This window comes from Topomyia yanbarensis, chromosome 1 (assembly GCF_030247195.1).
Source record: "Topomyia yanbarensis strain Yona2022 chromosome 1, ASM3024719v1, whole genome shotgun sequence".
Classification (NCBI taxonomy): Eukaryota; Metazoa; Arthropoda; class Insecta; order Diptera; family Culicidae; genus Topomyia; species Topomyia yanbarensis.
The window spans coordinates 181,054,261-181,077,105 of NC_080670.1; the positions used below are offsets into that span (position 1 = coordinate 181,054,261).

A 22,845-nucleotide genomic window follows, 5' to 3' on the forward strand; every position below is an offset into this window, starting at 1 on the left:
GTTCACGTGATAATTTCAAGATTTTCAATTTAAAATGATTAGGTATGTCTTCTAAATATCACAAGCACTCAAGATACATCGTGAATCATGTGCTTCGAGTTATGATCCAGTTAATGAATCCATGAATATTTTATGATTTTGTGTACTGTCACTAGGACGAATGGTCTGTCTTGAAAATTCTACTAGAAATCATGAACCAATTCACGAACACATGAACGATATTTTATGATTTTTCCAACTATTTCACGGGTACACATGGTCAGGTGTGAATATTTTTCGATTTGGTGAACTATTGCACGAGCTCGTATTATACTAGAAACCATGAACTAGTTCCCGAATACATGAAAATTATTTCACGGTTTTGTGAACTATTTCATGAGCATGAATGGTTATGATGAATGCTGCAGAAATCATGAATCAGTTCACGTATACATAAATAACATTTTACGATTTTGTGAGCTATTTTACGAGCACGGATATTGAATTGGGAATCATGACCTACTTCACGACGATTAAAATTGTATTCATGAATAATATTCCGGGTTTCGTACAATAGTTCACGAGAAAATATGTTTTTGATTATGTGAACTACTTCACAACCACGAAAATCAGATCATATTCAAAATGTAACAAATCATGAATCAGTTCACGTTGCATAACCAGACTCTGAATAATGTTCCAAAAGCTATGAATAAAATCACGATTCAACCTGTAGTTTTATTAATAATGTCCATAAATTTGTGACGTACAGAAAATCGATTCGGTGATGGTAAGGCGGAAACTGTGGCTGAAGTTCACAAAACAAAAACAAATATCTCCACTAATAAACGCGTTATATAGGCGTTACTTCTTTTTAAGGGGGTACTCCCATTTTTGGAAAAGGGACAAGGGTACAATAAAATCAGTTTTTTGTCGTTCTCTCTATACAATTTCAATCACTTAAATTTATTTAAGGAAGTTTAAGATATTAGCTGATTGCATAACTTTCCTGAACACATGAATATATTTGGATGTCAATGTTGAGATTGAAACGAAAATTTCAGTAAAAACAAGGTTTTTTAGGATGACATTTTTTCAAAATTGTGAACCAACAATACACCCGATTAAAATTATTGTAATGTTCTTTGTATTGTGGTATTCTCAATATTCCGCAAAAAATCGTTTATTTTTAAAACTTGTAATCCAAATAAATTAGTAGATTCAGTAGAATGATGTAATTTTTTAGTGTCTGAAACTTATGTGGTAGAAATTCGTTGCATGAATAAAATGTCAAAATATTGTTGGTACCCCTACGAAAATATGAAAAGTTATCCCCCACAGAAATAAATAGGCCAATCTTCAGCAAAGTTACTTCAAATCAACGGTTTGTCAAGGTTGCAGTATTTTTTTTTGTTTAATAAAAAAAAGTTCCAAAAATAACTTCCTTGCCAATCGATTCAGATGCTCCATCAGGTTTTTTTTTAGGCATGAATCATGAAAACACCATCGGAAGCCAGTAAATGCTGTTGACCGTCTTTTTTTGCGTTTAGGACTACTGTGCGTTGTTGTGTTTTTGGAATCTTTGGCGTAGTTGTAAATGCGTGATCGCGATTGCATGTTTGCTACCGTGTATTATGGCGAGGGGCTCGAGCGTCTGTATGTTAGCGTGTTCGATCGCCTTGGCTTTTGTATGTCGCGTGTGCTGGCATACATGTGATTTTGCGTGCATAAAACTGATTTTGGCCATTCGCATATTTGCGTGTGTTATTGAATGATCGCGCGGACCGTGAATCTAATACTTAATTTTCAGTGTGCGGTTCAGATGCTACAAGAGAGTGTGTTCCCCCATATCACTAAAGCTCCCGGTCCTGTCAGCATGGAACGTGTTTTCTAGGTGGATTTGAGAGTCCATTTTTATTGGTCCAGCTGAATGCAATTTACATAGGTTGCTAGGACCGAGAGTAGCGACTTCCAGACGTGACCGATTCATAATCGTACGAACACGGGTGTTTGTAGGTGCAAGGTTGAGATCGCGTTTGTAAATTTGTAAGTGCCAAAACGTTCACTTAATCACCGGGTATTGTCATGTATGGGAGATCGCGGGTGTAGGTATGCATAGATGATCGCGAATAGCTCAAGCGTTTGTATGTTAACGTATTTGTCGCATGTACTAGCGTTACAAATTTCTTTTTAAACTTGTTAAGGCTTGTTTCTATGGCGACCTGCTCCGTGTGGATGGGGAAATTCTTAAGATTTGTTAATTTTAAAGCGTTGTTATAACGGTTTCAAAATTACCACCAACAGTTTACGTGTGAGTCAGATTTGTTCGAGCAATGAACAAGAGAGACAATGAAATAGGCCTTGTTATGGTAATTTTTTATAGAAACTTAAAGTTGTGTCCCCCAGTTGGTCGGATCTGCAAGAATCATTCGTATGGTAGACAGCAGGAGAACATTTTGTTACCAGAAACAAGGGTTCCCAAGCATTCTTCAAGCTGAAGCATGCTACTGCTGCTTCCTTAGCTGCTATCCGCCACCGGAGCACGCGCCCTTGGTCTGCTTAAGATCATCTGGTATTGTGTCAGTCTTGGTATAGTACACTCGTACTTTAAAACAGTTCCAAACCAGGGCTCACCGCTAAGTTTAGACGCAAAAAATATTTTAATTGCTGAATTAAAAAAAATGTTTCTAAAAATGGGAGCTCCCCTTAAGTATAGTTGTTAATCGATTTAGATGCTCTATTAAGTTTCAAAAAACATTGGCCCCTAAACATGAAAACATCAACGTAAGGCAGTAAACAGTTGGCCGACTTTTTTTGGTTTGGGACCACTGTGTGCCGGTCTTAGGACAAAATTTCATCAATAGATTGCTCGAGTAGATATTATAATCATAATCATATGATCATAGGTCGAGCGGTCTATTGACAGGGATTTGTCGAATTATCGCAATACACTGTAAATCCAATTGTGGTACATCGAGGATTTCAACGAGAGCATTGTGTGCGGAAGATACATGCTTGAATGAAATCTGCTTTCGGCATTTTGATATTCAAACGGAGCAGTATTTCACAGCCCCTCTCTCCGGAACCTAAATTTCGATCTGAATAAAATACCCAACTGAACCGAGGGAAATCCTTCTTTTGGATTCCGGCTTAATTGCTTTTTCCAACAAGACTGATTCTGATAGTAAAATAAAAGCTTCGAGCCCCGTTCAATATTAATGCCCAGATCTACTTGCTTGATAAAAAGACAATATAATCGGTATCCAGAAAAGAGAAGTTTTCTAGTTCTGTTTGCATAATTTTACCCTCGTCTCCTCGACTGCTCCACCGTACGGATAATTCACTACCAACAGTAACGAACGAAGTGCCTTATCTAATGAGGAACGTCTCGAATTCTTGAACACCCCGTACACACTGTGAGAGTGCCCGTCTGTATCCCATCAATATCGACCTGCTTTCAGTTCGATTTTTCCTTTCACCGCGATCGGTCCCTAGCTTACACCCTTAGCTCTAGTGGCAAGTTCAAACCAGAAAAAGTTCATAATTTGTTCAACCGAAATCGAATAATGGCGGCCGTTCGGAACTCGCGGATGCCGCCGTACTTGAACGTTAGATTTTAAAAGTGATTGAATCATCGGGAACTTCCCAAACCAATATGAAGTCGAAACTTCGTAAATGGAAAAACTTTCCACCGAAATGTGACTTGTTCAATTGATGTTACCAGTATTTCCATTGTTTTTTCGGGGATGCTCCACTGTTACATGAATTAATTACGCTTTCGTTACGTTTGTACAAGCCAGCAGTCAGGTGACTCGGATTAGTGAATTGACACAACTCTCAGTGGATAACCTAAAAGTGCACACGCAACGGGTTGGGCTTTGCGACGTGGGTAATTATTAATGGCAGCGCCGCAGTTTGGGGAAGTCCTCCGTTCGAATTACAACATTTCGTATGGTATGTACATTTGCAGACCTCGGGGCGCTCTCGGAGATGTGGCATGCTGATAGGTCAGAGCCAGTGTATGAATCGTGACCAACATCATCATGATCGGAAGGTGGATCTTCGTTCTGATTCCACTACTTAGTCAAATGGAGAAAGCGTTCGGAGAAAAAACCTATATGTGAGTTGAGTTCCTGATTTCTCTCGGGCGGATGTGTAGGAAGCCATCTTGTTTTTTCCGATGGGAGAAACAACAGATAATAACATTGAAAGAAGCCAATATGTAGAGGGGACTAGAGATGAATGGCCGTCGAAAAAATTATGCAAGAAATATCAGCGATTGTAACCGTTTACTAGTAGAGTTCTTTTACTCGCCCCTATGCTCTTTCCAAGGACGCGGCTCGTTCTAGTAAATAATTATGGTACATAAGGAACATAAGTTGGTGCGATGTGATTCTATATCGAAATTCTTGCAGAAGGGAAGCCCACCACATGTTTTGTCGTTTTTTTTTCATATTTTGTTTTAGTTGTCGGCTGTTTATGCCTTCCAGGTTTGTTTCCAACTATGTATGTCAGGGCGTGATAATCATGTCAAGTCGAAAGGATACCTTCTATGTAAAATGTATTACTTTGTCACTGCTCGGAATAGTGACACCATTCTTGATTTGTTTGGTATCAGTGACCAAAGCTAGGAAGCTTCTTTCGTTTCGAGTTAATCAAGCCTCTCTTTGAAAAATGACCAGTGATTTATCGTAAGGTGTTTCAATAGGAAGTATCCGATGTAAACTTAGGGTCTTCGGAAGGATAATGCCTCTGGATACCATTGAATTGAAAGTCCTCTATAATTGTTCATATTCAAACTTACTAAAATAAGACTTTTCTTGTGGCAATTGAAGAGATAAGAATAGTAAAGGCTAGAAATATATCTGCGTAGAATTTCTTTTACCTACGATCGAAAAAGAGAAATAGAATCAAAATACAGTTTTCAACGTAGTGGGCTACGATACAATACTGTTTGTGTATTGAATATAGAACAACGCGCTGACTTACTTCACCGTTGCCTATAGCGCAGCGACTTTTTGCTTCTGCTTTGTGCGAGGTTAGAACAAACACTTCTTCGATGATAGTTTAATCAACATCTACGCGCTGACAAACGACAAACATAGTTATGTCAAAGACGTAAAAGCTTGTCATCGGGGAGACAAATACACAGGTAGCAAGGAAAGAATTATTTTGTCAAGTTTTTGGAAAGGAGAGCCTTTACTCAACCTTCAACGACACGGTTTAAGGTTAATCAGTCAGGTCGAAACCAGATGTATGGGTATTTGTAGAACGTAAATTGGACGATCAAATATGCGAAAGTACACCTGAAAGTACTCAAATGGCAAAACTTGGTCACAAATCGGCCATGTTTTGATAGACGGTCGATATTTCTCCGATGTCATTGAGTTTCTGAGAATTGTCCTAGGCTATAAGCCGAATGCTTGCAGCGGCTCCACGTTAAAACAGGGAACGATATGATAAGTTACAGGATACCTGTCTATCGAGCTTTAACGATCTAAAATGTTGTCTATTTTCGGGAATATAACTTTCGGACTCATCAGCTTCTTGTGGATTTCAAGGCAGCGTTCGATTCAATGAAATGAAACGTTCTAGACAGACAACGCTTGAGTCTGGCGTTCCGACAAAACTGATTTGTAAAACGCTAGATGGGTAAAAACTAAACATCAGAAAAACGGGTTAGACATCGGACCGTTGATCGATTGAAGGCATGCGTCATGCGATTGAACCTAGCACTCGAAGGTGCGATACGAAGATTTGGTGTTCAGGGAAACGGAACTGTCTTCACGATGCAGCTGAACTTCGCAGACGGCATTGATATCATTAATCTGCGTCGTTCGCAGAGTAGTGAAAGAGTCTGGTGTTTTTAAAGTGGGATGCTGTAGAAATCGGACCGACTGTAAACTCTGACAAGACACTGTAGAAATGGATGGCCAACGGAAAAAATTACTCGGCGAGGCGATACATCTTGAACATTAACATACTGATGTTAACAGTCGAAAAAATTGCCAAATCGAGTCGATTTAAGGAAACATTTATTTTATTTTATTTTTTTCATGATTCATATGAATATATGGATAAAGGTATATGTGAAATTTAACAATAATTTGAGCTTCACTGTAAAAATCTTTCATTCCGCTTACAATTTCTGATAAAGTTTTATTTTTTTTTTGGAAATATCGTGGTAATCGTAAAAAAAGTTAAATGAAAAATCGAGTGCGATAAAATCGCAGTTATAAGCAACAGACAGTGGCTTCTCATCATAGACTTGAGCGCAAAATTTAAAAAAATTAAATGGTTAAAAATCGAGTTTTAATTAATATTGGGTAACTAAACTCATTTATGCCACATGTAATTTAATAAACAAACAAACAAACAAAAACAAACAAATATATAATTTTCCATGCGATTATACTGCCACCTGGTGCTGGGGTTTAGCGATAAAGCATCAATAAATATAAGTAGCCGATGCACAGAAAAAATTGGACACCTTTATCAGTTCGGTTAGGGCAGCCACGGCGAAAGCAGTGAAGTAGCTACGTTCATTGGTTTTAAATTACCGGCGCCTCTACCCTGGACCAGTCTTCCCATATGCACATCGCACACAATGTTCCCTCTGTGCTTCTGTGCTCATATTAAACCCACACTTCGTGTACGAACTCAAACACGCTGTACCTCGTACCTAAACACGTGCACCTGTTCGCCTGCACAACTGAACCCCACGTACGTACACGGTGTGCGTACACATCGGTTCGTGGAACCAGTTTTCTCTTTCTCACTCTCATCGTCACTAGCGCTGACTCTTTTTGCCATGTGCGAATCGTTCTCGAGTACGCACCCGGTGTACGTACACGGATGTTTGAACTAGAGTTTGCACATCGTTCGCTTGAGTTCGATGTTCGAGGCGAACTTGTACATCGAGACGAAGCATGTTTGAAGTTGAACGGGTGCACGAAATTTTGTACATAGGTACAAAATTGTACATGTTCATGGGAAGTCTGCCCTGGATCGAAGAAATCCGTCATTGTGGCGCACTTCATGTCGATCGGATACAGCCGAGCGGCCAGATACATGTTCCTGGAGAAAGGGGCTGGGCCGTCTTTCGACGGCTATGGCCAAAGTTTTCGCTAACTGGCGTAAGGGTGTCCGATAGGGAGTGGAATTTTTTTTATGAATCAATGGAAATATTTGTTTGTCCGAGCGAAAATCCCTCGATATTAGTTTGGGGTTACATAGGGCCCGATACGATTGGTGCTGGATGTAATCATTTACGCAGAGGCGACGCGTCGGCACGTTCAACCTGTTCATTGAACAGGTAAGCAAAATTTGACGACCCGAACATTAACAGCAGCAGCACACAAATTAATTTAAATGAAATTAATAATCCCCAAACCTTGACGTTCGACAATTTGATCCAAACGATAAACCAACTTAGCATACCAAGCGAGAACATTTAAAAAAAAAACTCTGTCTTCTCATGACCGGTTCAACCTCAAACATGCACGCATCTCGTACTCTCACCGCATGCTTTCAGCAGCTGCATGAGCAACGGCTGTAACAGCAGCGTGAATGACATGGGCGACCGCGACGGCTTTTTATACTGATTTTCCTTTCGCACCGGTTCAAGTCAAATATTGAACCAGGGCGCTTTGGTGCGATGTCCATATGGGTGTGTTGTGTGCAAACGAGAGCAATTTATAATTTTTAAGTGCGTGTTGTCGTACGTTCATAACAGTCGGTTGAACGTGAACGCTTTCTTGGGTAGCCTGAAGAAATGTTGCTGCACTTGGGGTATATTGGTTTTGGGTATGGATTTCGTTGGTTCAACGATAATAACGAACCGTCTACTTTTGCTTCGAAGAACTGTGTGCTCTTTGCATTTACATGTTGAAAACTTATCCACTGAGAGTGTAAAATGGACATAAACTCAAACCAGGAATTATTCGAATGATCTTGTGTTCTATTGTAAAAATGAACGGGTTTATGTTAAATATCTCGTGCCTACGATATTTTACGAGAAAAATATTTTTTTCTGGAATTGCGTGAAGAGCATTCAAATTTCTACCCCATTTGAAAGAATCGAGGGATGACTTTAAACCGGTTAACAAATATTTCAATCTTTCTTATACAAAACTCGACGATTATTTCTTGGTGTGTGGAACAAAAGATTCTACATTGCAAGATAATTCATATCATACTATGGTATAAGTCATCAGGAAATTCATCGTAGTTTCGTTTTCTTCTTTGAATTTCGTGCAATTTACACTAAATATTTAAAATAACGAAAAATTTCGTTCATCAAGTCACCGTGCTTTTAATTAGTTCACGAATTGGAAGCATCTAGTCTGTTTTTAGCAGATTTACCAATAAATTCGTTCAGAGATATGAATTTTTGGCGCATATTTATTGTGGAGATCCTTCGGACAAAATCGTTCTTATTACGAAAGATGCTCGTAAATATTATAAAGGCATTCGTGTATTTTATCAAACAATTCGTTTGAATAATGAAATGTAATAAGATAACGAAAGTCGTTTCGTGGTTTTTACAAAAAAACTTGTGATGAAAATAAAAACGTTTCCGTAGAAATACGAATGATTCATCATATGTACGAAAAATTCGTATATTTTACGAAAGTTTTCTGAACGAAATATATTCGTAGCAGATTTACGAATATATTTTCTTAGTGTACTTTTTGGTCTTTTAAGCATTCTACCAGACGTTTGTTTGACAATTATCGGTGGGTTTTTGACAACAAATTTGTTTTGCTCAGCTCTCACGTACAGAAAAACCCGAACATCTTTCATTGGTCCTATTCGTTAGACATTGGATGGAATCGATAATTTTGTCGAGCCCACCCGAGTACCGTCAGAAGATATAAACGAGAAATAATCAGCTGATCTAAAAACCCCAATTGGAGATGATTGTGACGTTTCCGGGGCATTTGTAAAATATTGAACAGGTTGACTGTGGAACTACGCGTCGCCTCTGCATTTACGATCAACCATTATCTTCAAAAAATCTTCGTAATTTAAACTAAAGTCGGTGACCGCAGTGTCGATCACAACCAGCTGTCCGGGCACGTAAACGTGATACTGCTTCGTGAAAGGCCCTTAACATTTGATTTGACACGACCCAATGCATTAGCATAACTGAGCCGTGAAGCTTTCGAGTTTCACATTATGTAACAAGAAAAGAATAACAAAAGTTGGTAAATGACTGGGCAATACGTAATATAGACTTGGTGGTTCGCCACAGTGGTCTTTAGCCTGTTGTCCAGTAACTCCTATCCCTACCTTCCCGCGGTGCCCAGCTGGGGTACGAGTAACCATAGGACCCCGGTTGGACCATGGTCGTATGCTGACAGGGAAGGAGGGCTCCTCTTTTCGGAGGGTGAGTCCATCCGAGCGTCTGTTTCCCATGTTAGGGGCGGCTCAAAACGGCGTCTGTTCTCCATGTCAGTGGCGGCTGATGTATTGTTCTCGTGTCAGCGTGGGACTCTAAACAGAGCTGACACGATGGTCCTCCGGCGAGACAAGGGGTTGGGGAAGGCCTGGAAAACTAACCGTTACAAACAATGCAGGAGAAAATACGAATCGGAACAACCGGCAAAGACACACGCGACGAAATAAGGACTACGATTTGAAACTCGGAACATGGAACCGCAGGTCACTCTGCATTCCAGTTTTCGACAGGATAATCTACGACGAACTCCAACCACGCAACTTTGAAGTCGTAGCACTGCAGGAACTTTGCTTGACAGGATGGAAAAGCGGGCATCGGGCGGCTACTTTCTACCACAGCTGTGGCACCACCAACGAACTGGCTTTGTAGTGCTGGGTAGGATGTGTAAACGCCTAATTGGATGTACTCCGATCAACGCGAGGATGTGTAAGTTGAGGATCAAAGGCCGTTTCTTCAACTACAGCATCATCAACGTACACTGCCCACACGATGGGAGACCCGACGACGAGAGGGAAGCGTTCTATGCGAAGCTGGAGGAGGTGTACGACGGCTGCTCACAACGGGACGTGAAAATCGTCATCGGTGATATGAACGCTCAGGTAGGACGGGAGGTAATGTTTAGGCCGGTAATCGGGCCAAACAGTTTGCACACCGTATCGACTGACAATGGCCAACGATGCATGAACTTCCCGTGGCATGGTAGTCCGAAGTACCTTCTTTCCCCTCAAAGATATCCACAAAGCCACCTGGAGATCACCTGACCAACGCACCGAAAACCAAATCGATCACGTTCTAATCGACGGGCGATTCTTCTCTGATATCACCAACGTTCGTACCTACTGCAGTACGAATATAGATTCGAACCATTACCTAGTTGCAGAATGCATGCGCTCAAAACTCTTGACGGTGTACAACACTCGTCGTAGTCGGACGCCAAGGCCCAACATCGCGCAACTTCGATGACGAATGTTAGCAGTTAATAGAGGACAAGAATGCAGCGCGGAACGAGACAGAATGTGGAGCGATACAACCAAGCACGGAACAGGCAAACCTCGGCCCTCCGGAGAAAGAAGTGCCAACAGGAGGAACGAGATCGCGAAGCGATGGAACAACTGTAGCGCGTAAACGACACACGGAAGTTCTACGAGAAGCTGACCAGTTCGCGCAAAGGCTACGTTCCGCAAGCCGATATGTGCAGGGACTTAGACGGTAACCTTCTTACGGTGATTGAGAGGTGGAAGCAGTACTATGACGAGCACCTCAATGGTGAAGCAGCAGAGGACGAAGGCGGTTTGGCAACGGATCTTGGAATACGCGCAGAAGACGATAGGCAGCCGGCCCCTGATCTCCAAGAAGTCAAGGAGGAGATCGGTCGGCTGAAAAATAACACAGCTGCCGGTGTAGATCAACTACCCAGCGAGCTATTAAAATTCGGTTGTGAAACATTGGCTAGAGCGCTGCACTGGATAATCGCAAAAATTTGGGAGGAGGAAATTCTTCCGGAGGAGTCGATGGAGGATGTCGTTGGCTCAATCTACAAAAAGGGTGACAAGTTGGATTGCTGCAACTACCGCGCGATCACACTACTTAGCGCCGCCTACAAGGTCCTCTCCAAAATTCTTTGCCGCCGATTGTCACCATTTGCGAGGGAGTTCGTGGGGCACTACCAAGCGGGATTCATGGGCTCCCTCGCCACCGCGCACCAAATATTCGCGATTCGGTGTGCCCACACATCATTTGTTCATCGATTTCAAATCGGCGTATGACGTAATCGATCAAGATCAGCTATGGCAGATAATGCACGAGTGCGGTTTTCCGGATAAGCTAACAATATTAGTCAGAGCGACGATGGATAGGGTGATGTGCGTTGTTCGAGTATCAGGGACATCCTCGAGTCCCTTTGAATCTCGAAGAGGGTTGAGGCAAGGTGATGGTCTATCGTGCCTGCTGTTCAACGTTGCGTTAGAAGGTGTAATAAGAAGAGCGGGGATAGACACGAGTGGCACGATCTTCAGGAAGTCCGTCCAGCTTCTTGGCTTCGCCGACGACATTGACATAATGGCACGGAACTTTGAGGCGATGTCGGAAACGTACATCAGACTGAAGGCTGAAGCCAGCAGGATTGGGCTTGCCATCAACGTTTCGAAGACAAAATATATGAGAGGAAGAGGTTCTAGAGACGACAATGTGAACCTCTCATCCCGAGGTCGAACTGACGGTGACAAAATCGAGATGGTCGACGAATTCGTGTATTTGAGCTCACTAGTAACCGTCGACAATGATACCAGCAGAGAAATTCAGAGATGGATCTTGGCGAGAAATCGTGCCTACTTTGGACTCCGGAGGATGCTCCGGTCGATCAAGATTCGCCGCCGCATGAAGTTGATTATCTACAAGGCGCTGATTAGACAGACGGTCCTCTACGGCCACGAGACCTGGACTATGCTCGTGGAGGACCAACGCGCCCTTGGAGTTTTCGAACGAAAGGTATTGCGTACCATCTATGGTGGCGTGCAGATGGAAGACGGAACGTGGCGCAGGCGAATGAACCGCGAGTTGCATCAGCTACTGGAAGAACCATCCATCGCGAATACCGCAAAAATAGGACGTTTGCGATGGGCTGGACACGTCGTAAGAATGTCGGACGATGACCCGGTGAAGATGGTTCTTGAGGGAACAAGAAGACGGGGCGCACAGCGAGAACGGTTGATCGACCAGTTAGAGGTCGACCAGCGGACCCTTCGAAGACAGCGAGGCTGGCGACAAGCAGCAATGGACCGAGTGGAGTGGAGCCGGCTTCTGCATACAGCAAGATACAACAAGGCTCTAGCCTGAACTGTAAGGTAAATAAAGAATAACACAAAGTTACTGCGGACAGAAAGGTATCGTTTGTAGCAGAAGCTTGATGTTGCATGTTGGGAACTTTTTTTGTCATTGTTACATTATTTGAGTTATCCACCACAACTTGGGAGGTAGCCCATTCGCCTTCTCTCGCGTTACCGTTCACGTCCATGTCTTCATCAGAACGGCTTTAATGATGCTCGAAGTCGGAAAATATTATTTGTTGATTGATTTTGCTAATACATTTTTATCGGCATTTATCGTGCTGGTTGTTGGTTTGGAGATACTAGATCAACCGTTGTTATTTCATTGTGAGTACAGGGATGTTTTGTCAACTTTTAAAACTTAACTGTTGAAGGCTATTTTCTGGTATTGGTTGTAGTAGGTTGATTTTTCTCAGCAAGTTCGGACCATTGCTTTCCGTAATGTGCCGTCTGGTTGCAGAACTGGCATGTAGGAATCTGACCAGGGAAGCGGCACAGCGTTATTTGATGGACATTTTAACAACACGACGCCATTGGAAATGCGACTGAACAATTTTCCTCAACTATCGTTTGCAACGGATTCCACGTCTCCGTAATTTGAAATAAATATTTTAATGTGTTCTGGTCTAAATGGGGGCTCATGAATTTTATCGTCATCCGTATACACAGGATTTTGGTTTTAACGTTGTCATATTCGACGTCGTGTTGCATATTGTTCTTCTCAGTGAAGTTTTCGGTCTGAGCTAAACTTTTAAACGTTTTCTATACACAGTTTCTCACGTGGTGTAACTGTATGTATGTCACTTTCTTGAAATTGAGATCCGTTGTCACTTCAATAGGTCAAAAAACGAATTTGTTTAAAGTCAATTTAGATTTTATTGCCGCTTTAGAGGAAATTTTATTTTTCTTTGGCTGGGTAATTCCACTGCACAGCCAGAGGCGACGTTATGAAACTGATTGTGAAGATCGATTTTGTACGCTATCAATACATTATCAATTTGTTGTGAAGAAGCTTGAAATTTAAATATTCATCCGGAAAAGATATTCATCTTCGCGTAGCTCCAGAAACTTTTTTGCGATTCCCTAGAAGTCCGCGGTCCCCAGGTTTAGAATTACTGGGATAAAGGACTAATTCTTCAACTATAGCCTATCGAGAGTACCCAAAATATAAAATGCAACATTGGTCGGTCGAAACATCGGTGATGCAAATGTGCAGGCCGGGTAAAGGAAGGGTTTCTTCTATACCCTTTTATTGAAAACGAGAGCGTTCACGCCGACGGCTTAAGGTTGATCAACATCGCTGCAGTCCAAAGTAATTACTATTTATAGTACCTTTGTTGAACGAAAGAATATCTGAAGAACTTTTGCCAGACACCCGAATGCTCTCAAATATCTTATGGTATAGTAGATGGTCCAAATTTCTCTGATGTTACGTATCGCTCTGAGTACCGAACATCTACTCTCACCATTGTTAGGAGATGTGCAAAGTTCATGCAACACTGTCGAGCATAACCGGTTCCAGGAATCAGAAAACCATGCGACTGAACATATAGTGAGCTGTACTTAAACTAACTATTTGGAGAACAGCTGACTAGATAAAACACGACAAGAGGGTCAGAATCATACGAGAAAACTCTCGGAAAGGCTCGTTCAACGTCGAGGGCCATAGCACAATAGAAAGGAAAACTCAACTTAGGAGTTGAATGCTTGCAGCGGCTACACAACGAAACAGACTTCAGCCGAGTTTTACATCAAAAGAAACACAATATTTTATTTCCCATGCCAAAACATGTAAAATTCAATTATTAGACAGCAAAATACATCGCAATGTTGTTTACGTCTAATTCAATTTTCATTTTTTCTAAGAGCGTATATACCTACCCAAAAAATAGGACGGACTTTTAACTCGAGTGTAATAATTAATAATAATTCTACACGCGGCATATGTCTGAATATTTTGTTGTCGAACACCAAAGCGAGATTAGAGAAGGACGATGAACGACGGATCACAGCTTCAAATCTAGGATAAATTTTGGGAAATCTACTTATGGACGCATTATCTGATGATGGCTCTCAAGACAGCGTGCGATTCGGTGAAACGAAACAAACTGCGGGAGGTGATGTTTGAACGTGCTAGCTTTCCGACAAAACTGACTAAGCTGAATCTGAATGGGTCAAAATTCAGCTTCAAATGATCTGGCGAGACATTCCATTCGTATAGGATATTCGATAGCTAGAAGCAGGGTTATATATCTATTTTGTAGTTCAGAAGCGCGATACGTAGAACTGGTGTACAAAGAAGCGGAACGAACTACTTTGTTGCTTTGCGAAGAACATCGAAATCACTTACGTCGATCGCAGATCCGCGGAAGAGGCCTCTGTCCCTTTCTAAAAAGGGCTCAGTATCCCATTAGGGTAATAATATTACAGAAGATGGAAAATGATAAATATAACTCACAGTATCATTTTTAGAATGTTTAGCAAAAATCGGGTAAATTGGTTGCCTATCGGCTGAATCCAGCGTTACTAGCTTTCAGTCGCCTTAGGTTTATTAGAGATTGAACAAATGCATAATAGCATTTCTACTGATACATAATTCGATTACTCTTTTATTCAGAGCAATCAAACATACTATCACATTTTTTACATTTTAACGACATTCAATTAGCTAGAGATTACTGGGTAGGGAAAGTTATGAAAATTAGAGCCGTAGTACTCAAGTGAGAGCAAGGATGTGAAGAAAGCAGATCGGAAACCTAGAAGTGGCAGGGTCATTAGAACAGGCTTACTATCGTACGGACTTAATCTTTGTCTTCTGCTAACTAGGGTCGAGCTAAGGCAGCATAACTACGAATCACCCGAGTTCACTAGCATGGTTCCTGGTATAGATAGACGTGTCCATCTTTACCGTGACAACCGACCCTGCCACTTCTAGTTTTCCGATCTGTTTACTTCACATCCTTGCTCTCACTTGACTACTATGGCTCTAATTTTCATAACTTTCCCTACCCAGTAATCTCTAGCTAATTGAATGTCGTTAAAATGTAAAAAAGAAAATGTGACTAACTTAGTCTAAATAAAAAAAACATGCTATCACATTTTTCACATCAAAACACGTTTCCCTTCCAGACACAATTACGCCAACTATTCGGATATCAGCGAAATCACACCAAAGCATCCCGCCGTCAGTTTATCGCTGACGGACATTCTGCCCTTGAACCACAAAACCTACGACAAAAACCGGGCACCCAAGCTGCTCGGTCAACCCACGGTCGTCTACTTTCACGTGACGGTTCTCTCGATAGACTCGATCAACGAAGAATCGATGGTAAGCATCGGTCGAATCATCTGATTTTCGAAATTATATGTCCAATATGTATTCAATTTATGTAAATGAGCCTCTCTTTGCTTGCTTTATGTACCGTGAATAATTCGTTTTACGTTTAGTATGTACTTAACTCTTTGCATAAAATGTAAAAACATAGTCTTTTGATGAGAACAGGTAAATTATTGGAACAGTGTGAATTACCCGAAAGAGAAAATAAACAAAGAGATCCTCTCACTTGTATTTATATAGAACCTTCTGAAATAGTATTGTAGATTTGCATTTCGTTTTTAACTTTATTTCGGACACTGTTACGATTTTATTGCGACAGTATCTTTAATTCGTCTACACCAACGTTTCGAAGGTTTGCGTCCTCATCTTCAAGGTAGAAACGGCAGTGAAGCCATTTTGAACACTTCAATATAACTAGCCTAAAATAATACAAGAATCGTTTTTTCTGCCCTGAAGATGACGGTTTTGATCTTCGAAACGTCGCTAACAGACGAAATAGATATTTCCGCAGGAAATTCATGACCAAAACCACAAAAAAGCAACCCTGATCTCACAATCATTTTTTTTGTTGCAGACCTACGTAGCGGACATCTTTTTGGCACAAAGCTGGCGCGATCCTCGGCTGCGGCTGCCGGAGAATATGAGCGAAGAGTACCGGATACTGGACGTCGACTGGCTGCACAACATCTGGCGGCCGGATTGCTTCTTCAAGAACGCCAAACAGGTGACGTTCCACGAGATGAGCATCCCGAACCACTATCTGTGGCTGTACCACGACAAGACGCTGCTGTACATGTCCAAGCTGACGCTGGTGCTGTCCTGTGCGATGAAGTTCGAATCGTACCCGCACGATACGCAGATCTGTTCGATGATGATCGAAAGTTGTAAGTATGATGATGAGGGAGGGGAGGTAAGAATTGGTACGGTTGTCGTTGGTTGTCGCTGTCCAGCTCGCATGGTAAGAATGGTTTGTTTCAGTTGTTTAGTAAAAATCAAAATCTTCCTATTGTGTCAGTTTAGAGTGCTTGTGTTCCCTTCCCCTCGGCAAATCCGGAAGGATTAATTTGAGCTCCGAAAGTTAGCTAGTCAGTCGAATTTAGAATATTTTCATTGTTGCTTACTAATGATTTTGTGATGAATTGTGTCATTATTATTTCATTTCAGATTAAGGAACACCGGTTATCTAAATTATAGCAAAAAGATACTTTTTGGTAAATTTCTTTTCGTTACAAACATAGTTTAGTTCATCAAACTTCCGAGATTAATAATTACGTATCATACATACGTAATAGTTTAAATAACCTAGGAAGCTTGCTAAACTACATTTCGTGATTTTTTGGATACAAAAATTACAAAATGGCGAATTCTGATTCTGTAAATCACTTCTTAGTAAATATGTCCATAGATGCGTCTTGACTTCGTCTCTTCAGTATCTGGCGGACCGATTTGCCGAAATAGAAATACGCCAAAGCACAGAACCTCTGGGTCGCTGGTACACTCGCTCGGTGTCAGCCAGAGGCGTTCACATATGTTGTGTGAACTCTTTGGATTTAATTTCTAACTGGCGCTAATTTGGTGTTAGTTTTAATATATCGTCTAACTGGCAGCAAGTTGTTGTCAGTTACTGACGAGTGGAGTACTTAGCATACAAATTCAACATTTTTAAAAACACTCAAACATGCCTTGTTATTAACGCCAGCAAGCTTCAAAAATGCGCGTGGCTCTGATCTCATACGTTCCTTTCAAAATGGTATCTCTTCTAAAATACTTAGAACCTTAACCAAATCAAATAAATAATGTACATTCATTGTACACTTCTAGGTAGCTTAATTTTTTTTGCTAAATTGCCAAACCTTTTCTAGAGAATCTCCTAGCCAATAAAACAAAGAAGTTCTTGCTCACCGATGCTTCTTCCATTTGGAAAAGTAGCCTAAGATAAGTACGCAATTATATTAAATTATGACCAGGACACCTAAAACTGCTTTGCTTTTTTTATTACAGAATGGATTATACTCCATCTAGCTGCAATAGTGAATATCGAATTTTACAGACATACCATTTACATGGGAGAATAAAAGATCCGCAGTATCACAACATCATTTTATGGCTTTACATCTTAACAATATCACGGTTAAATGAAAGAAAAATGTGCGCTTCGTTCCTAACGGTTCTTGAATAAAAGAAAAATATACCGCAACAAATTTTGTTCGCATGAACAGGACGTCATTTTATATTTTTATTCTAGAGCGTAGTCAGAGTAGAGTAATGGCACAAAAACACCCCCTAAGGTCAATTTCAGCGGGCTGTGATTCTGAATGTGATATTCTTTGTACAGGTTCAGATATGTGCGGGCGTAGAGACTTCGCGATCGCGTGTATCATCGCGAAGGGTACGAGCATTTGTACGTTAATGTGTTCAATCGCGTGTGCGTTTGTATATCGCGTGTGCTAACGTGTATGTACCTTCGCTTGTATAAATGCTATTTTATAACCGTGTGCCTCTCGCATATTCTCGTGTGCTTTTGGATGATCGCGCGCGGACCGTGAATCTTATACTTAATTTTTAATGTACGGCTCAGATGCTAGAAGTGAGATCTTCCATATCACTAGAGCTCCCGGTCACGTCGTCATGGAAGGTGTTGTCTAATGGATATGAGCTTTGTTTTTTGATTGGTCCAACCGAATGTATGGACCTAAGTTTCTATGACGGAGGGTAATAATTTCCGGACGTGACCGATTCATGATCGTACGAACACGAACGTTTGCAGGTTCGCGTTTGAGACCGGGTTTGAAACTTCGGAAGTGCTAAAACGTTCAACTTATTACTTATTATTATTATCAAGCTTGCGTGGTCGCGGGCATAGGTGTGCGTGGTTGCTCGCGAAGGGCTTAAGCGTTCGTATGTTAACGTGTTTGTCGCGCGTGCTCGCGAGCTCCCGCGCGATTTTATAACAGAGCGGCCATTCGCATATCCGCGTGCTTTCCTGGATATTTAGTTTTCAGTGTACAATTCACATTCTGACAGGGAGTGAGTTACCTCATATCACTAGAGTTCCCGGTTTTGTCGCCATGGAACGTATTGTCTAGTGGATATGAGCGTCATTTTTATTGGTTCAACTGAAGGCATGAGTCTCGGTTGCTAGGACCTAAGTTAGACTTTCGGCGAGGACTGCATATCAAGAAGACTGGCAACTCTGTCCAGAATCTGGAGACAGTAACAACAACGCCACTTGCGGATAAAGGTGGTACTTCCCATAGTGATGCACACACACACATATACACTTTTACAATAAGCTTCCTTCCTTCCTTCAAAAGAGGAAGGAAAGAGATATCAGTTTTCTTAATTGTAGTCTTCGCTTTCGGATAAGACCGTTACATGATCGCGCGCGCCGTGGGATAATGCTTGAGACCGCGTTTGTAAGTTTATAGGTACTACAACGTTCACTTAACTACCGGGGTGTTTTAATGTTGGCGAAATCGCGGGCTTAAGTATGTGTAGATAATTGCAATTCCATGGTCGTGTTTGTGATCATGTTTGTGTTATCGCGAAGGCCACGAGCGTTTGTACGTATATGAGTATAGATAGGGTATAGTATAGAGTTATAGTAATAAAAGAAATCACATCATGCCTTCGCGCGTATAGTTTCTGTTCTATTCCCGTGCGACCATGGGTAGACTTCCGGACGTGATCGACCCGTGACCGCGCGAACACGGGGGCCTGTGGTTTCGCGTTTGTAGATTTGTGAATGCTATCAGGATCATTCTATCAACGAGGTACTATCGTGCTTGGGAGATCGCGGGCGCAGGTGTGCGTGAATGATCGCGGAGGGCTGCCAAACATCATCTGATATACTGTCACCTTCGGGAGCTCTGACGTAGTACTATTTAAATTTAGGAAAGTCCCAAATCAAGGCTCATCGCCAAGCCCAGGGTGCCTCCAGAGAGAACTTGGCCCTAAACCCACATTGTACCATATTTCGACCGTGACATAAGCGGGTAATAAAAGTCGCCAAGTTAAGTACTAAATTTGATCACAATGGAACTTAACTACAAAGAAAATAATTGTATCCCAAGTTTCTACGTGATATAATCACTGTAATACTGCTTTGGTGGAAGTCTCCGGACCACATCAAGGTACAGTATCATGCCGAGAGTTCTAGACAATTACACACGGAGTTCTGAAGGGAGACATCAGGGTTGCTAGATTCTATTTCGTATCGCAATGAAGAAAGTGAAAAAAATCTCAATATTTTTCCACTAAAAACCCATCCTACGACCTCTGGAATTATAGATTAACCCTTAAATGCGCAATGTTGTTTTAAAACCACATTGCGAAAACCATCTTAAAATTATCAGAGTAACGAATAAAAGTTGTGAGATAATTTTCAGAATATTAAAAAAAAATTGCTTTGCGCCTTTAAGGGTTAACCCCATCAAAAATCGTTAGTTGTTGGCAGAAATAAGAAAATATCGAAAGATTTATTCTGGTCTTGTATGAATCAGCAGGAAAGTCAAGCATCAGTAGGACCTGCGAGAAAATTGGTACGTCTGACCACCCTGGGAAGTGTGTCCAACCGGTGTGTTCGAATCTGCCAGAATTTCTAAAATAATGACTAGGCCCTAAAAATGGCACCACTTCGGTTCTTTTTTGCGGCATACAGAGCAAATATTACAGGGCTTAGGGGAACCATAATGCAATCGAGTGCCACTTTTTTGGTGAATTGTTCGACTGTAATACCACTAAGCCTCACTTTTTCATGCGCGCCCATGTCAAAACAATTTTTATAGTGGTTAAAAAAATACGAATCTAAAACCGGAAGAGGTTATGCTATATTTCTCCTTAGTATTCTCCACTAAGGAGACAATTGTTATAAATCCCATTTGCGCGTTAAGAGCACAAAATCTATAACTAAATTATTTATGGAATTTGCGTGTCGACTTCGTCGCATCAGAATCCGACACTAACTTAGTGACAGGACCAAGCTGGCGCCGGATTGACGCTAGTTCCGAAAAACGAAAACACTTTTGGGTTTTAGAGCAAAGCAATTCAGCGCTAGCTTGGTCCTGTCACTAGGTTAGTATCGGATTCTGATGAGACGAAGTTGAAAAGTAAATTCTAAGAAGATTCTTTTTTTTCTCTCCATTTTTCTGTCATGATCTTCGCTGCATTCGTGGTTCTAAATTTTACCAGTACAGGCTCGAACTTGCGCCTCCAGATGGTTGTAGTTAAGTTGTTCCAGTTCGCTTACCTTTTGATACATTTGGACGTTGAGGTCGTCCTCAAAGTGAACGATGTTTAAAGTTCATGATGCTTGAACATATTTCGAAAATCTTGCATAAATCTTAAAAAAAAAACATTGAAAAATTGCAATAACTGAGAACCGAATGCTAACTTCGTTATTTACTGAATTACCATATACTCACCACGCCGTGCAGTGCGTGGAGTGGTGGCCCAAACATATCTTCTTCACCCTATGTAGTATGAACAAGCAGGCATGAAAAGTGGCATGAATATATTTCATTGCATACAATATTGGTTGCAACAGACTTGTGTGACATTCCTACCATGCTTACTGACTGTTGGTATTCGTGCTTTCTTTCACTGGGGTCGAAAGCTTGTGTGCCATTCATCATTATTTTCATTAAACTTTGCCCATCTTTACCTTCGCAGAAAATCATGCATTGATTCGATTATTTCTAGAGAAAATTTTCAATAGGACAAAAGTAACATTGTTTACTTTCTCTTTCGTTTATTACGACGTCATTACAACACTTTGTACTAATTTTCCAGTACATATCGAAAGCCGACGGTTTTTACTACAATATTATGCAAAGAGTAGAGTAGTAAATGTTGAAATGGTAGAGTAATGAACAGAAGAGAAAGACCCCAAAGAGAATCTCTCATTGTTATTTACGTCCTATTGAAAATTTTCTCTAGATTTGCAGAGTTTTGGAAAAAAAATCTCGGACTATCGGGTAATGAGCCTATTTGGCTGTAAAGCCTATTATTTCGTTAATTACTGTTTTAATCGATTCAATTCCAGTAATTAGTCTTCAATCCATGTAATTAATATACACTGGTTTTATTAAAACCTGTTATTTGTCCCCAAGAAGTATAATAACAAACACGGTATAAAAATGGTGAAATACTTTGAAACGCTCCTTTGAGGGTAATGAAAACTGTAATCGAGCATCCCGATGTGTACCCAACCGTTTGAGCCAATGCTTCGAACAAAGATCATTGCTATAGCCAACGACATGAAATCAATTCAATGATTTTAATAATAGTGTGAAAATGGGCTCATCAACCTATAAATAACTATTACCTAAGGTACAGGCAAATAGTGTTTCGACAAGTGAGAGGAATCTATGACAAAAAGTCAAAAGACGCGTGGTTGCAGGGCAAAAAATCAAAATACAACTGGTCGAATGGACAGAAGGTCGAAAGTACAAAAGGCCGAATAAATAAAAGATTGAGACCAAAATTTTAACTTTCTTATATTTTCCGAAAATGGTTTTAAAAGTGCCATAAATTAAATATTTCACGAAATTTAAAATCTAATTGAAAATCAAACTTTGAAAAGTTTTCAAAGAATAATTAATTTGTATTGTTGAAAATATGTTTGAAACCTAGGAAAAGAAATATTAGCAGATTTTTAATCATCTTTTTCGCAGCATATTACAACGAGACAATGATTACCGCCATTTGAGGCTACACCACAACGCCTTTATTTGTGTGCTGCCCGACATCGCTCGGCGCAGTCGGACCTTAGCTAATTCATAAGCCCGAAGTTTGAGCAAGCCGGGCAAACGAATGGATCACTGGTTTGCTTGCGAGGGGCCGCCGCTTCCTACAGCAGGGTGGCGGCCACGTCAACGGCATATTGGCAAATTTCGCATTGAATCCGCTTCTGTCTCTTTCTAATCTCCTTTTTGTCTCCTAGGTTCGAAGCAGATCAATTGACTATTAATTGAAACGGTAAACATACTAGCAGTATTAGTTCTTACTCACGAATACTTTTCCTACAACTGTGCTATTTCTTCTTTATCTTATAACATAACTCGCTTATCCCTGTTCTAGTCAATATACATATTCATTACATTGTGGACCAGGCAAACCCTTGATTTTTCTATTATTATTATCCTGAGTAGCTATACCAGTGAAGGTATTTTAGGATTTCGCAAAAAGAATCTCTGCCAATACAGGCGTAAGCAATATTTATCCACATAAAGTTTGCTCGA

The 22,845-nt window shown here is 40.8% G+C and overlaps 1 protein-coding gene across 1 annotated transcript; it reads left to right on the plus strand.

Moving 5' to 3' along the window:
- Positions 1-3,435: 3,435 nt before the first annotated feature.
- Positions 3,436-16,682, plus strand: LOC131683526 (glycine receptor subunit alpha-2-like). Its single transcript, XM_058965574.1, has 4 exons — positions 3,436-3,868; positions 3,950-4,099; positions 15,397-15,595; positions 16,179-16,682. Exons 2-4 carry the CDS (start codon positions 4,023-4,025, stop codon positions 16,665-16,667), a joined length of 765 nt encoding a protein of 254 aa, XP_058821557.1. The 5' UTR covers positions 3,436-3,868; positions 3,950-4,022; the 3' UTR covers positions 16,668-16,682.
- Positions 16,683-22,845: the final 6,163 nt, after the last annotated feature.

Coding starts and splice junctions, on each gene's coding strand:
- LOC131683526 (XM_058965574.1), top strand. CDS start 4,023: ATGATCGGAAGGTGGATCTTCGTTCTGATTCCACTACTTAGTCAAATG. Junction 4,100..15,396: donor TTCGGAGAAAAAACCTATAT/GTGAGTTGAGTT, acceptor TTTCCCTTCCAG/ACACAATTACGCCAACTATT. Junction 15,596..16,178: donor CGATCAACGAAGAATCGATG/GTAAGCATCGGT, acceptor TTTTTGTTGCAG/ACCTACGTAGCGGACATCTT.